Genomic DNA, 15,910 nt, shown 5'->3' on the forward strand with positions numbered 1-15,910 from the left:
ATAATTTGAAGGAGGAAATTTTGTAAATTAGATGATATTATGTGTAAAATAGAAAAATATATATATATATATATATATATATATATATATATATATATATATATATATATATATCAAATAAATCAATGCAAGACTCTTTGCACAAGAAATGTCAAATTTTAGTGTAATTCTCGCGCACAATCGATCTATTAGGACTGAAAGTGGTAAGAAATTCAGAGAAAATTTTTATGATAATTATGAATAGAAATCTCCAAAGAATTAAGACCCAAGATGATCTAAGTAAATTATATGGTATATGAAATTCGGATTTTTTACGTAAAATTTTCAATTGTTTAGTTTTACAATATTGAACGTATCTCACAATCCAACTGTTGGATCGGGCTGACATTTTACGTGAGGTCTTAAGATATATTGTCTTATCTTGGGTTAAACTTTGAGGTTAATCGCAGTTCAGTAAGGTTCTGAAAGTAAAGACATAATGTTGGGTCAGTGCAATAAACCGAAATTTAATGGGGACAAGTTGGGGTATAATATTAATTGACCCATAAAACATAATGTAACCATGCTTGCTGCTACTGTTCATGCGGGATAGCAACTAAAAAGAAAGAAAGAGGTTTTTTCTGTTTCTTTTTAAAAATCATTTTAATTTTTTTTAAATAATGAGATTGAAGCTTGTAAATAGGTTCGTGAGAAGAAAAACATATTTAGACTGAAATTAAAAAATTTAGTTAAAAGACCTTTACCTGTTTGGTAGTGTTGTTGCGGTTGTTTTTCAAAGTGTTTTTCATGCTGAAATGCATCAAAACAATATTTTTTTTATTTTTAAAAAATTATTTTTGAGATCAGCGTATGATTTAAAATATATAAAAAAATTAATTTTTAATAAAAAAATTTAATTTTACAGCGAACATGGTTAAACGGTGAATCAAATGATGAAAAGAAATAAAAATTGAAGTATTAAATTCAACACAAACACAGTTGTACAAAAACCTTGTATTTCTAATATCCACTCATTTATGTGGTTTACATAGATAGTACGGATTTAAACACTTGTACAATGGCGAAAGTCCTCGGAAAAAGACGGAGAAAAAAAAAACCCTTTTATCGTGCTAGCATTAAAGTTTGATGAACATTTCAATAAACAAAACTTAGAAGGCATTAGTGACTGCATAAAGTAGCAGAGATGAATAGGTGCTCGACCCTCTCACCATGAACATTTCTTGATAGATGCCTGTTGGCTCGGCGCCGTTCAACCGTTATTTTGCAATTTGTTAATTTTTTTTATTTTAAATTAGTTTTTTTTTAATAAAAAAATATTTTAAATTGCAAGGATACCATCTAAACAGCTACACAATCTACGCCAACGTGTGGTCTGTGTCACGCAGCATCTATCAAGAACATGCCTCTTTTTCTCTTTCAAAAAAAAAAACAAAGATTACCAAGAGTAAATAATGTGCGCCTGAACATGATAAGATGCAGTCGAGGGCTTTTCACGTGAACTGTGTCCCATTCGTATATCTTGCTTACCACATTTTCAGTGGTCCATCTCTTTTTGATTGATTCAACACTATTTCCATACCCAACGGTGTGTCTTACTGTTGCCCCATTCAAACCCTTCTTTGAACTGCCCCTGTTCATGGCAATGGAAGATTTAATAGGGACAGTGGGTAGTAGTGGTAGTTAGGGGGTTTGGTTGGGATCATGGAACACTGTTTCTCTTCATAAATTTGAGATAAAAGCCTTGGCTCTTGTTTGTTAGTAGATTATTCTTGAGCTTAGTTTCAACGAATGAGATTATAACCAAGTCCTTTATGTTTTGAAACATGTGACTTGGTACTAAACTCTTCTTGCTGATCTTCGTCTTGTTAAAACGTTAATTGGCTAGTTTTTTCTTAATTAAGAAATCTGGGTTCTTGAGAAAAACCAACATATATAGTGGGGTTTTAGAGAGAAATCAACTGATGTTTTACGGCCAACAAGAAAAGGTTAATGGATGCTATCACAATGTTTTAAATTATGAAGGACTAGGTTACAACTGCGTTCAAGATTCAAGAACAATTCACTCCTTCGTTTTTGTGAAGAAAAATAAGAAGAAGCATTCAAAGCTGGCATAGAATGGAAGCAGGCACCTTGCGTGCACAAAAACTTAGCATCACGTGGCTCTGAAACCCAGTGTACGGTGAAGCTTTGACAGGGTTAAAATAGTATCTTAGAGAGTCCCTAGGCCCAGTGACCTGGTCAAGTAATCGTAAATAAATGAACTAGCTATTTTAAATTCCTTATTCTGAAAGAGGACGTGTTTTTGCAGCAAGGAAGAGGGCTGAGAAGAAGGAGAGCTTGTGTCTGTCAGACGAGAGATTTCGAACTATTACATAAATATTGGCTTAAAAGCTGGATTCCAAAATCATTCTAGTGACAATCTTGACTGTGGCAGCTAAAAATTTACGCTCCTTTGTGTGTGTATGAATTGCTATTGCCACTGTTGCTAGCATGTCTCACGGAACAAAAAGAAGATATGGCCATGGATTAGATATCGATTAGGAGGAGTAGGGTTTAAGCTACGTAAACCAAACCTTTAGACATAAGTGATGATCCCTGGAGATAGTAATGTTTCAAATAAATGAAGGTATTTATTGAAACGTTGAACACACTTCACATCCTTCTGAAGGAAGATCGTATTGTTCCAAGATAGGACACCCTTGCTGTTGCAAATTCTTGTATAGCAGGAAGCTCTAGCTAATTGTATATGCATGAAAACGGATCCAAAAGAACCACAGATGTTTTTTTTTAAGAAAAAGAAAAAAGAAAAAACCATTCTTGCATCTAACAGCTCTGGACCAATCCATTAATTCCAAGTTCATTTTTCAACTGGACCTGTTAAATCAGCCTGTGAGACACAGGGTGCCACAGAAAATTGCATGTGTTCCTTCCTTGTGATTTTATTTTTCTAATTTAATAAGAGGGTTAATGGGTTTTGGATCAATCTGATATGTTAAACAAATCCAGCTCGCGAGGCATTGGAGACAGCACAAATTGCGATTTGCATGTGTTGCTTCTGCTTCTCTAAACGCTCCAGACAAAACAGGATTTAGTAATGTTGATGACCAAATTTCCCAGGCATTAACAGACGGCCAGGTGTTGACCATTGCCAGAGGGTGAATGTTTTTGAAACAGGAAGAAGTTCCAAAGAATACATATGTCTCTCTATGGGCAGTGGACCTCTGTCTTTCTCTGTACTTTCAGATCGAGTTTGACAGTCTGATGGACACTTCTTTAGCGTATATTTCTCCCAGATACAAAACAACATCATTTCTCCTTTACATCCGCTCCCTACACATAGCACATCTCCTGCAATTTGACTAATTCTTTTCATCAATTTCCAATGTCTTGCGTCATTACCTGAGATTACAATTAAACATTGCGAGAAATAAAATAAGAAAGTATATATATGATAATATTTATTTTTCAATTAATGATAAGAAAAATAGATCTCTACTGCGATTAGCTATGGTGATTTTAGTGGTCTCTCAATATATCTAAGATTCATTTAGAGTTGAGGGTATGGTTTGCAGTTTGCACTTTGAACTTTTCAGCTCAAAACACAGCCAAACGTTGCAGTTGGAATTTGGAAGCCAAGATTTTTTTTATGCCAGAACGCTAAAGCAACAGCAACTATACGGTGTTTAGAATTATTGTAGTTATTGTTTTTTTAAATGTTTTTTTTAATATATTAAAATTATTTTTTATTATTTTTTTAAAAATATTTTTAACATTAATAAAATAGAATTTTTTAAGAATAAAAAATTCTAAAATTTAACAAACACTCGGCAACAGCTAGTAAACATAGGCTCGTGACTTATCTGAACTCTACACTTAAAATGCAGAAGTTGCAGGGAAGCTCCAATAATCTTACTTTAGTAATGCCTACACATAATAATAGAGTAACTTTTATATTTTAAATAACTAAATAAATATAGATTGTTTCTTATTAATAAGAAAATACATTTTCAACTATACAACTATTCACTTTTGTAATGTTTTTTTTTAGTTTTATATTTTAATATTGAGTTTGTTAAAATTAAATTTTATAATTTCTTTTAATTTCTTTTCTACAAGATTATTTTAATCTCATAATATGGATCATGAGTTAATCCGGAGTTGACTCGAGTATTTTTTGTTTTTTTTTTAATTTTTTAATTTCATCTTTTAATATCATATTAATTTAATAATTGAGTTTTATAATTTGTTTCAATTTTACTTTTATGAGATTATCTTAGTCTCATAATCTGGTCACAGGTGTAGAGGGTTAACTCGGGTTTATTGAGATTTGAGTTTCATAATTTGTTTTAACTTGTTTTTTATAAGGTTGTACCGGTCTTATGACCCAAATCGCAAGATTGACAAGTTAACTCTGGCTGTCTCGGGTAATTTGTTTATCTTTTTTCTAATTGATTGTTTTTAATTTCATCATTTAATATTTAATTGATTCAAAATTGAGTTTTATAATTTATTGTGATTTGTTTTCTGTAAGGTTATCACGATTTCATGATTCGAATCACGTATTTAACAAGTTAACTTGAGGTAACTTGAGTCGATCCAGTATGTTGCTCTCTTAATATTTAGAAAAAAAATATTGTCTTTAATTTTTTAAATTAAACTATATTTGTATCGATCATTTGAATTGTCTTTAAATCAGTAAAATACATAAGGTTCTCTTTATCGAGTTTTTTCTACTAAAAAATATATTAATAATATCTGGATATTTTTTATATTTTAAAAAAAATATTAATCTAGGCTGCAACGTAACACCGTACAATGACATAGTAATAATATATGTACAATTATCACGATCAATTTTTTAGCCGGACACACGGTTAGAACAAGAACACTTTCTTAATCATCATGCAAGCTCTTCAAGATTTAATCATCCAAAATTATTTCTATTAATGGTAATAAGATAGATGCCGATGGAATCAGATCAAGACCATCAAACATGGAAAATTACGATGAAGGACATAACAGAAACAGAAAGAGATGTTGGCTGATTAGAATCAGACAAGACCAGCAACATGGAAACAAACCAACTCTCATGGTAACAAAACACAAACAGAAAGAGACGTTGGCTGATTATGGAAACAGATCAGCTAAGAATTAGGCAATTCAATTTATCCAAATCAAGCAACTTGTAATGTTATAAAAACCATCAGCTCGTACAGAATAGTATGGTTGTATATTCACGTTAATGTTAAAAGAAACAGAGAAACCTTTCTTCCTTTGAAACATTCTGTTTTTCTCTAAAATTCCGCTTGGTATCAGAGCCTGTGTGAATATACAACAATCTTAGCAGAACCACACAACATATCAATTCCGTCAAAGGCATAGTTTGTCCTTGAAGTAAGCCAATGCACCTTTTGACATGGGTTTGATGAAGATGTCAGCTATTTGTTCATGGGTGGAGATGTGCTGAGTGATGAGAAGACCAAGGGCAACATGTTCATGCACAAAATGGTAATCCAATTCAATGTGTTTACTACAAGCGTGAAACACATGATTAATAGTCATGTATAATGCATTGAGATTATCACAATAGAGGATAGATGATGAAGTAGAAAGATCTTGTAGAACTTAATACACGCAATTAGATGAGAGCCTAATGAAGTTTAAATAAACCAAGCTTCAATTTCATGTCTTAAACTCATTACAAGCAGCTTGAGTGAGGTAAAAGCTTACTAAAACTAGACTATTTAAATTTAAGTATGTCAATTCCTTGATTCGATTCAATTCATTTACAGTGTTATTTTTTATTTATAATTTTTTTCTCTTTTCCGGCAACCTAGTATTTTTAATTATTAAACACGACAATATTATTTGTTTTAATGCCTTGTAAAATAGGTTAAATAGAAAGATATCATCATGACAAAAGATATGCTATTGTGTTTGATATTGTAGTGTATTGTATTTTTTTATTTAAAAATATATTAAAATAATTTTTTTAATTTTTAATATTAATACATTAAAAATATTAAAAAAAAATTAATTTATTATTTTTTCAAGATAAATAAATTTTTAAAATACACGTAAACACAGTTTTAATCACAAAAACATCGCAGGCATAGAAAAAGCATGGTTAAGGTGATAGCCCAATGCAAAGTAAGGAAAGAGGGTGTTTGTCCATTTATTGATTAAAAAATCTAACCTAAACCACTGATCAGACATGTCTAGTATTAACTCGTCTCCATTACGTCCTTAAATTTAATTTAATTTATTTTTTTTAAAAAAATGATGGATATACGGGCTCCATTTTGTTCCATATAAATTCTGCCGACTTGGCTTCTTTTTTTTTTTTCTTGCTTGGTGTATTAAAATTTTAATTATAAGAGGTGTTTTCTATATAATTTACATTATCCCAGAAGCATGAAAAGGAAGAAATATATAAACAATTAAGACTAAAAGGTGCAAAAAAAGGGTAGCAGTGTAGTGGTGGGAAATTGTTTCCATGGAATCTGCAGTGAATTAAAGCTGCGAGCTTCTGGCATGGAATATGATTTTCAACATCATGTCTTCGAAAGGGATTTTGATTCAAAGCAAGAAGTGTTTCTTTCTTGTTCTTCTCTCGAGAGAACATAATCTTACTTTTCTTGCCCATAGAGAATATGTGTAAAGGTCGTCGGCGACATATAATTTAACTTTTGCTTAGCTCTCTTGAGGCATGCCTGATCATAAATACCTTGTAAATAAAAATTAAAACTCGAAAATCTTGTAAATAAACTCAAAAGATATAACAACATATTTATTAAACCTAGCTTGTCCTTGTAGGTTCATGTAAAAAACCTATAACTTAAACTGAGATTCAAATTTAAAAAAAATAATCAACTTGTTGAAACTTTGTTGATTTTTTTAGATTTTCAGTGATTCAAATTTGACCGAGTAACTCTAATATATATATATATATATATATATATATATATATATATATATAAATAAAGAACAACACAAATATTGTTTTAATAAAAAAAGTATTTGAGTTAATTTAGAAGTTGTTTGAAGTTGCGTTTCAAAAATAATTAAATTTTATTTTTTTAAAATTATTTTTTTATATTTTTTAATTATTTTAATGTGTTAATGATAAAAATTATTTTAAAAAATAACTGTAAATATACTTTTAAACACTCCTTTTAACAACCTCATAACCCATGTTTTTTAAACCATGTAAAATAATAGTGGCCCCCAGTCAAGATTATCACACGTTGTCAACCCCACCAACGTACATGATAACACAACATATACTGTATATTGTACACACGATATCTTTAGCATCATACACAATACTCTTTAATCTAAGGATAGATTATAAAAAAGAAAAAAAAAAGATATATATTTTAATTTATTATTTTTAAAAAGATAAAAAAAAATTAATTTATTATTTATTAAAAATAAAATAGTAGCCATCAAGATAAAAAAAAATTAAATATAAATTCAACAAAAATTAATTTGATTTGCATCTGCAATATATCTCATTTTTAACAAAGTTATATTTTTCATTTTTAACAACATTTATCAATTGTTATCTGCAACCATAGTTTTAAAATCCGACTCGGCCCGGTCTTGGGGCTGGAACTGGACCGGGTAAAAAAAAAATAGAAAAAGAAAAAAATCGGTGTGAGCCGGCGACTCGGTTGACCCAGTCAAAAACCCGATTGCAATCCATTGACTTTTGTTTTTTTTATTAAAACGACATCATTTTGATTTTTTGTAAAAAAAATGACCCGGTGTCTCGATCAAAACCCGGTGACTGTCAAAACCCGGAATCCAGATCTTGGACCGGACCGGGTCTAAAAACTATGATCATAACACATTGTTTTGATATTTTAAAATTGAAAAGGTCCAATAAAAAACATTAGTGTCTTAATTTTTTAAATAAAAAAGCCTTATTCTCATTATTTGTGAAGATATTTTTTAATAAAAAAGTCTTATTTTCATTTTCTATGAAGATGTTTTTCTATAAAAACATAGTTATTTTTCACATTTGATAACGATCTTAAATTCATTTAATACAAAATAATTGCATGGCTCTCTCATCATATATATATATATATATATATATATATATAAAATGGAATTCAATGGTAAAAGATCGTTTGAGAAGAGATTTAGCTTTAATTACTCCGTTAACTAATATGAAAATACATTTTAAATAAATAAAAAAATCCACATAATGTATTTATTTAAAAAAAAAATTTAAACTTATAAAAATATTGATTTGGTATTTATTTTTTAAAGTTTTTAAATGATTTTAATATAGTGATCTTAAAAATAAATAAAAAAGAAGAAAAATCACTAATTAATTTAATCTTCGCAAAAACACATACTAATTAGAGTAGTAAATTAAAAAAAAAAAAAAAGGCATTCCAATCCCTTGTTGGAAAATCCATGGCTACAAATCCTCTTTGGATGCAGAACCTGACAATTCATGGCCGAAAACAGATACCCAAACCAACAACTCTATGTATTAACAACCAGTAGATCTTAAATTCCACAGGTACACTACTTGCTTGGTCCTGCACTATAAAATTCCAAGAAATGGTCCTCTCTACTTCCACGACTGCGTTTGCTTCCAAACTCTGGTTCTCTGCCATTATCTCTCACAAAAATGATGTCAACTCCTGCTATTCTCCACAAACCCACTTTCAAATCCTTGCTTTTTAGTCCTTTTAAGCTTAATCAAGCGAAACCCATCTCGTTCCATCGGTTTCCTGCTTCAAAATCTGATTTTTTTAGTTCAAAGAATAAAGCTTTGTCAAAGAACATGACTGAATTGGTCAGAATGTCTGCCTTTAGAGGTGGTAATGGTAGTGACAGTGAAGAAAGTACAGGGTTGTTTCAGCAAGAAGCTGTTGTTGATGGGCTTAACGAGTTTCAAAGTGGGCTGTTGGCTGATGGACTTGAAGCCACTCTCAACCGCCTGGTTTGTGTTTTTCTCTTTGTTTTAGTTGCCTATTTTTAGTGCTTTTATTCTTTGTAATCTAAGTTGTGTTTTTTTCTTCTTCTTGATGTTACGGGTCTTTTTTATAATAACAATGATTTAACATGTCGACTAATTGGAAATGAAAGCATCAAATTTAGTTACTTTCAACAGCATTTGACGTAAGGCTATTACAATCAAAGATCAATCTGCTTGTCTTTCTAATTTCAGTTACTGTCTGTCTGCATTTCCTTCTTTATTGGTCAAGACTTGTGAAAATGGACACAAATTGCACTTCCTTTTTGTCTGGTTTGAAGTGAGACTTGTGCCCAAAACAGCTGAAATTGTGGAATTAATTGAGGTTGCAATTGAAAGATGAGACTAATTCAAGGAAGATTGGTTCCTATTCCTAATTCTCTACTGGAGCATTTGCACTGAGAACGCAATTTTTTGGCAATCATGGCATGAAGTTATTACAAAATCTTCTTGGCTGGATGGTGTTTAGCACTAGGAATCCTCTATAGCTGCTGTATACCAGATTTATGTTACTTCATATCTTTGTTATATTTTTATGAGGTTCAATTCAAGGAAGTGGCTATTTTTATAATGTCAAGCATCTAGCACCACATTTGACTACCACTACCACTGCCATTCCAATTTGTTTTGTTATTGTCATATTCTGCAATATTCCTCTGTCAGTATTTCAATTTTGGCATTCGAATGAAACAAATCCTCATAATGTTAGTCGTACATTTGTTGTTGGTACAGAGCAAATGGCTTGTAGCTGCTCTATTCGGTGCTGTCATTCTTTGGAGGCATGATGCAGAAGCCATGTGGGCTGTTTTGGGGTCAATTGTAAACTCAATCCTCTCTGTAATCCTTAAACGAATATTCAACCAAGAGAGACCCGATTCCACATTGAGGTCTGACCCTGGGATGCCATCTTCACATGGACAATCCATCTTCTTCACTGTGGTGTTTGCTATTCTGTCAGGTAAGGTCCCCTCTTTACTTGACATGTTTGCTATTTATCATGCAACTGACTAGCAATTGCAAAATCTAACTGAAGAAGCTTCATGATAACTCCATCAATGATGATGGCATGCAGTGTCGTATTTTTGTTCTCCTCAAATGCAAAGGATGATCTAGGTTAGTTCACCTCAGTTTTAGATAACACCAGGAAGCCATGTAGAATGCGCTTGTATAGATATTTGGATAATTAATGATTGATTGGTTAACAAGTCTTTTCTCTTAGGACATAGAATAGATCTATGTAGTTGTGACAAGGGAAGTAAATGAAATGATATCTTATCTCCCCATCAACGTGAGCCTAATCTCATCTCTTACAAAATGGAGCGACTTTCAGTAATCTGTATATTTTCTCTTCTTACGATGTGGCTACTTACTGTTACAGATGCTTTTTGCATGCCTGTTTTTGATCTTAATGAATGCTCCTTGGTGAATTGTCAATGTACTGACTTCATTGCTGACATGCATTGCTTGTTCTGTGTGCTGTTGCAGTTGTGGAATGGCTAGGAGTGAATGGATTTTCACTGATCCTCGGTGCACTTATCCTGGCATTTGGCACATATCTTGTAAGTATCATGTTACCCCCCTCATAATACAGTCAAATTCAGCATGTGACAAAAATTTGGTCTCACTTTCGAGTTTATAAAAAACAACCAACAATGTAGAAACCTAGTGGCTTGCAAATTAGGAAAATCACTGCTGATTATGTGAAGCCTGTGAACTAGTGCAAGGTACTTAGTATGCTTTCCAAAGCCATTCCAAGACCAAATAATAGAGTATTGAGGTTGGAGCTTATGACAATTGTAGATTTTTTTTAACTTTTTCCCTATGATTTGGTAAGAATTTATAAAATCTATGTGGTTATGACCCCCATTGGTTGAGCAAGTGAAATGCCTTGGTCAAAGAAGAGATGGAGCAAAGTAAATAAACCGAAATGGACAGGTTTCTAATTTTTATCTATCATCATCTGTTTTGTAGACATGGTTGCGGGTCTCACAAGGACTTCATACAATCAGCCAAGTTGCGGCGGGTGCTGCTGTAGGATTCATTTTCTCCATTTTTTGGTTCTGGTCATGGGATGCATTTGTGCTTAAGGCATTTATTTCCTCTCTTTCGGTTCGCATAATTGTTATTATGGCAGCTGCTGCATCCTGCATGGGGTTTCTTGTATATGTTATCCGTTATTGGTTCAGAGATGAATGATGAATTTTTAAATAGTTGAATATGATTACACAATTTACAAGCAATTCATTCGGAGCAAATCAGAATATCAAAACCTGAAATAGGGCTTTATGCAAGATATTTAGAGTCTTTTGATGCTGTTGTCCACTTCTAGTGAAGGAACCTTCACGAACCAACTTTGAAAGCAAAGAGGTTGCTTTATTCTTCAATTTTTTTTTCCTCAACTATTTTCAGTATATTAGATGTGTTTATATGCTAATGCACACTATACAAAACGTCCACTCACCATGATTTTGCACCTTCAACTTTTTATTAAGCTAGGTTTTGCAGAAAGATCCTTATGTGCATAACCACCATGTGCATAACCACCATGTTGTTTCAGCTTAGAGGGTATTTATTATTGTTTTTTAAAGTGTTTTTTGTGGAAATGTATTAAAATAATAATATTTTTTTTATTTTTTAAAATTATTTTTGATATCAGTACATAAAAATGATTTGAAAACACCAAAAAATAATTAATTTGAAGTAAAGAAAAAAATAAAAAAAATTTAATTTTTTTAAAATAAGAAACAAAGATGTTCTTGTTAAACAGTCTCAATACAAAAGGAGAGAGGAGGGTAAGAGAGAAGGAAGAATAGAGTTCCCATCTCGACGGGAAAAGGATAGATAGCAACTCAAAAGAGAGATGCTTGAATGAAAAGGAATTCAGGGATGAAACAAAGAAAACGGATTCATAGAGCTGACCTCATTTGTTTTGGAACTAGGGTTATGTTTAGTTGTTTACTTGTCTTGGCATCTCGGTGTTTGGCATTATCTAACCAACCACGAGGAAAAAGATTTTTTTTTTTTTTGTTAGACATAGTTGAACACGAACGAGTGCACTGTGCACATAATCAAGAACAGGTGCTTCAAACTATCTAAAGCAAAATCAATGACCATCCAAGAACTATTAAAAAAATGAATACTTTCCACATGATTTAGATGAAATGAAATCTGAATATGACTAGTGGAAAGAAAGCAAATTATAGCCTCCCATTTCATTAATCACTATAAGACTTTAAAGTGGACGAATAGTTTCCCTGACATTGCTCAGAAGAAATTTCACGCATAAAGATCTTACTCTACTGTAAATTTTAAAATGATCAGGAAACCCTGCCCAGCATTTATTCAACAACATCAATCTTCTTGTTTCACTTCAAAAGCTTGTTGGAGTACTGGAAGGACATTTCCTTTGAAAACTTGGGACATCTTGATATTAATGTTGTTAGACAAAAAGGGTCAAGGAAAAGACCATCGACAAATACTAGTTCCACAAGAAGGTAAGCATTTTGAACCTTCAATTCGCTGTTGTAACACTACCATCTTCCCTTTTAGGTAGGATAGGTTATCACCACAAGGTCCACAACAAATGAGAACATGGCCTTCAGAAACAGTTGGATTGAAACTGGAATGCTCTTGTCCAGAAATTTTCTCCAAAATGCATATAAACTCTTCACGCAAGATCATGGGCAGGAGATGGGATTTTGCTGAAATTGAAAGACTCCTTACCTTAAAGTGCAAGGTATATATGATAGAAGCATGCCCTCATATTCCTCTGACCCAATTTTTGGTGGATCAGCCTATGACTATTCTTCAGCTTGGCAGATTCATTTGTAAACTTTAAGCTGCTGCAAATGATAATGATGATATTGAAAATTAGGTCTCTCTGCTATGTGCCGAAACCAGGATCATTTCCAGGAGTTTCTGCATAAAATTCCACTTTATCAGTTGATCGACTTATGGCTTCTGTTCAGTTTTGCAGCAGAATCATTTGTAACTTTAAACTGCCATAAAATATAGCAATCCCAGGACATGCCACCCCATAACAAGATGCATCTGCTTTCTGCACTTCTACTTCAGTTCATCCTTCAATTGATTTACTTTTTGAAGACAAAATCAGATTCCATTTATTGTTTTTGATTTGTATCAACACTCTGCAACATCCTTGCCATTGTTTAGGATCTGCAGCTCCTAAAGAAGTGATTAAAATGATTTAACAGACCACTAAAATCTGCATTGTTATAATGAAGCATGGTTCACCTTTGAGATTCCTGAACTTCATTAAGAAGAAAATCCATTTCCTGCATATGCATTTCTGCTTGAGATGCTAGTAAATCCAACACATCATATATATATTCACCCTCTGGATGAGACCGATCACCAGACACAAATGCAGAAACTCGATCCTTAAACTTAATCCAAGACCATCCTGGTTCCTTAACTACCCCCTTTGATTTCATCATCTTCCTCACTTCTGCTGCTTCTTTCCACTTTCCTTTGGCAGCATACATGTTAGCCAGGGTAATGTGAGTCACTGCACAATTCGGATCTAATTGAAGAATTTTTTCCGCTGCACGTTTTCCACAATCCACATCACCATGGATTCTGCATGCTCTAAGAAGAGTAGACCAAACAACATCATCACGTTGAAATGGCATGCTTTGGATCATGCTCTCTGCATCATTTAATCGCCCAGCTCGGCATAGGAGATCAATCATGCATCCATAGTGATCTTTTGAAGGACAAATCTGGTGGACCTTACTCAAAGAATTGAAGTAGTGGAAACCAAGATCAACCAGTCCAGCATGACTGCAAGCAGCAAGAACCGCAATAAAGGTCACAGAATCTGGCCTCAATCCAACCTTGGGAAGCTTCTTGAACAAATCAATGGCTTCCTGGCTGTATCCATGTTCAGCATATCCATTAATCATGGCTGTCCATGATACAATATTATTATATTCTGCCTCATCAAAGATTTTTGAAGCTTCCTTTATGCTCCCACATTTTGAATACATATTGATTAGAGCACTTTGTACCATGGTGTTCTGTTCTAATCCAACGCACAAGACATGAGCATGGAGTTGCTTCCCTTGCTCAAGAATTGCCATATTTCCACAAACACTCAGCACACTTGCAAAAGCAAACTCATTCGGTCTTGGCCCTTCCCTTCTCATCCATGATAGATAATCAAATGCTTCTTCTCCACAGCCCCCTTGAGCATACCCTGAAATCATAGTACTCCACGAAATAATATCTCTTCTGGACAACCCTTGAAACACAGTTGAAGCCAAATCTAGCTGCCAGCATTTCGAATACATGGCCATAATTGAATTGGCCACAGACAAAGAATCCACTAGACCTAGACGTATAACATGTGCATGCAATTGTTCACCCCATTCAATTCTTCCAAGAGTAGCACAACCAGAAATGACAGCTGCAAAAGTGAACTCATTAGGACGTACATCTGTTTCTCGCATTCTTCTAAATGCTTTAACAGCATTTTCCTCCTGACCTATCTGCACATTCGACATTATAATCGTCGTCCACGAAACCACATCCCTTTGTGTCATGCTTTCAAACAACCGCAAACCATAATCCAATTTCCCACACTTATTATACATTGTAGCAAGAGTGTTAGCCACAAAAGACACTGCAATAAAACCTTTCTTCAATGTTTGACAATGAATCTCCCTCCCATAATTCAAAGCACCAGAATCAGCACATGCCTTTAACGCACTAGAAAACGTGTAGGTATCACACCCTACCTTTTGTATCCACATATCAGAGAAATAAGCCAAAGCCTCCTTATTATAACCGGCACGAACAAGCCCAGCTATTATAGCAGTCCAAGATACTACATTCCTCAAAGGCATCTCTTTAAACACAATACAACCTTCTTCAACTCTACCAATTTTCATGTACATATCCACAAGTGCACTCCCTACAAAAACTGAGTTAACAAAATCAGTTTTAACCGAATACCCATGTAATGACTCACCAAAGCTCACACTCATATTAAGCCCACAAGCTTTGAGTGCAAGACTAAGAATAAAGGGATCCATGTGGAGACCCGGCTCAACCCACATTTTAGAAAACAAAGACAAGGCTTCTGTCGTGTTCATACCATTGACATAACCAGAAATTATAGTAGTCCATGAAATTTCGTCTCTTTGAAGCATTTTATCAAACAGTTGACGTGCATTGTTTAAATGACCTGTTTTCACTAGATTCTTCAAAACTAAGTTGATTTCTTGCATGTTTAAGTGATTTTCGATCTGGGTTTTCGGGTGTGAGGCTTCTGGTTTTGGACAAGAGACGACGAGGTATCTGTAATCTGTGCAAACCATGGTTGATACTGCACATAGTCTTCTAACATGAGACCGGACTGAGAGAAGCATGTTTCTGTAGGAAAAGAAGTAGCCGTGCCAAGCACTAGACTAGCCCGCGGTTAATTACTAGTAGTTAACATTTAACGTTAGATATTATAGTATTAATTACTTGTGTTTTTTTTTAATATTAAAATAATAATTTTTATTTTTTCAAATTTATTTTTAATATCAATGTATTAAAACAATTTTAAAATATAAAAAAATAAAATATAAAAAACAAATAAAATTTTTGACAGCCGATTTGAGCCGTATTCTGACTCCTTTAATTCCGAGAGTCAACCTGCACTCCCGGGCACAAATTAACTTATATTCAGACTTGATAGGCCCACTGGGCCCTGGAGATAATTTGTGAGCGAAAATACAGGGGATTATTACCATCTTCTGTAGTGGTTTTGCACAGAGATGATCATAACCACCCTGTATGTATGGGATAAATCACTGCTTTCATCTCATCACAGCTACTAAAAACTACACCTGTGTTATTACCTCTTCCTGATTTTGATTTTGATTTAAAAAAAAATAACCTGGT

The 15,910-nt window shown here is 33.2% G+C and overlaps 2 protein-coding genes across 2 annotated transcripts; one reads left to right on the plus strand and one right to left on the minus strand.

Annotated features, from left to right (window-relative positions):
• The first annotated feature begins 8,409 nt into the window (after positions 1 to 8,409).
• LOC7495492 (lipid phosphate phosphatase epsilon 2, chloroplastic) lies at positions 8,410 to 11,238 on the plus strand. Its single transcript, XM_002310782.4, has 4 exons — positions 8,410 to 8,965; positions 9,731 to 9,956; positions 10,484 to 10,557; positions 10,970 to 11,238. The coding sequence occupies exons 1-4, from the start codon at positions 8,651 to 8,653 to the stop codon at positions 11,192 to 11,194; spliced, it is 840 nt and encodes a 279-aa protein (XP_002310818.3). The 5' UTR covers positions 8,410 to 8,650; the 3' UTR covers positions 11,195 to 11,238.
• Positions 11,239 to 12,300: 1,062 nt separating this feature from the next.
• On the minus strand, positions 12,301 to 15,468 carry LOC7495491 (putative pentatricopeptide repeat-containing protein At3g47840). Its single transcript, XM_002310222.4, has one exon. The coding sequence runs from the start codon at positions 15,388 to 15,390 to the stop codon at positions 13,249 to 13,251; it is 2,142 nt and encodes a 713-aa protein (XP_002310258.4). The 5' UTR covers positions 15,391 to 15,468; the 3' UTR covers positions 12,301 to 13,248.
• Positions 15,469 to 15,910: the final 442 nt, after the last annotated feature.

This window comes from Populus trichocarpa, chromosome 7, assembly GCF_000002775.5.
Source record: "Populus trichocarpa isolate Nisqually-1 chromosome 7, P.trichocarpa_v4.1, whole genome shotgun sequence".
NCBI lineage: Eukaryota > Viridiplantae > Streptophyta > Magnoliopsida > Malpighiales > Salicaceae > Populus > Populus trichocarpa.

Excerpts from the sequence above, each read along its gene's own strand:
- LOC7495492 (XM_002310782.4), top strand. The coding sequence starts at position 8,651 with ATGATGTCAACTCCTGCTATTCTCCACAAACCCACTTTCAAATCCTTG. Across the intron at positions 8,966-9,730 it reads AAGCCACTCTCAACCGCCTG|AGCAAATGGCTTGTAGCTGC; the intron begins GTTTGTGTTTTT and ends TTGTTGGTACAG. Across the intron at positions 9,957-10,483 it reads GGTGTTTGCTATTCTGTCAG|TTGTGGAATGGCTAGGAGTG; the intron begins GTAAGGTCCCCT and ends GTGCTGTTGCAG.
- LOC7495491 (XM_002310222.4), bottom strand. The coding sequence starts at position 15,390 with ATGCTTCTCTCAGTCCGGTCTCATGTTAGAAGACTATGTGCAGTATCA.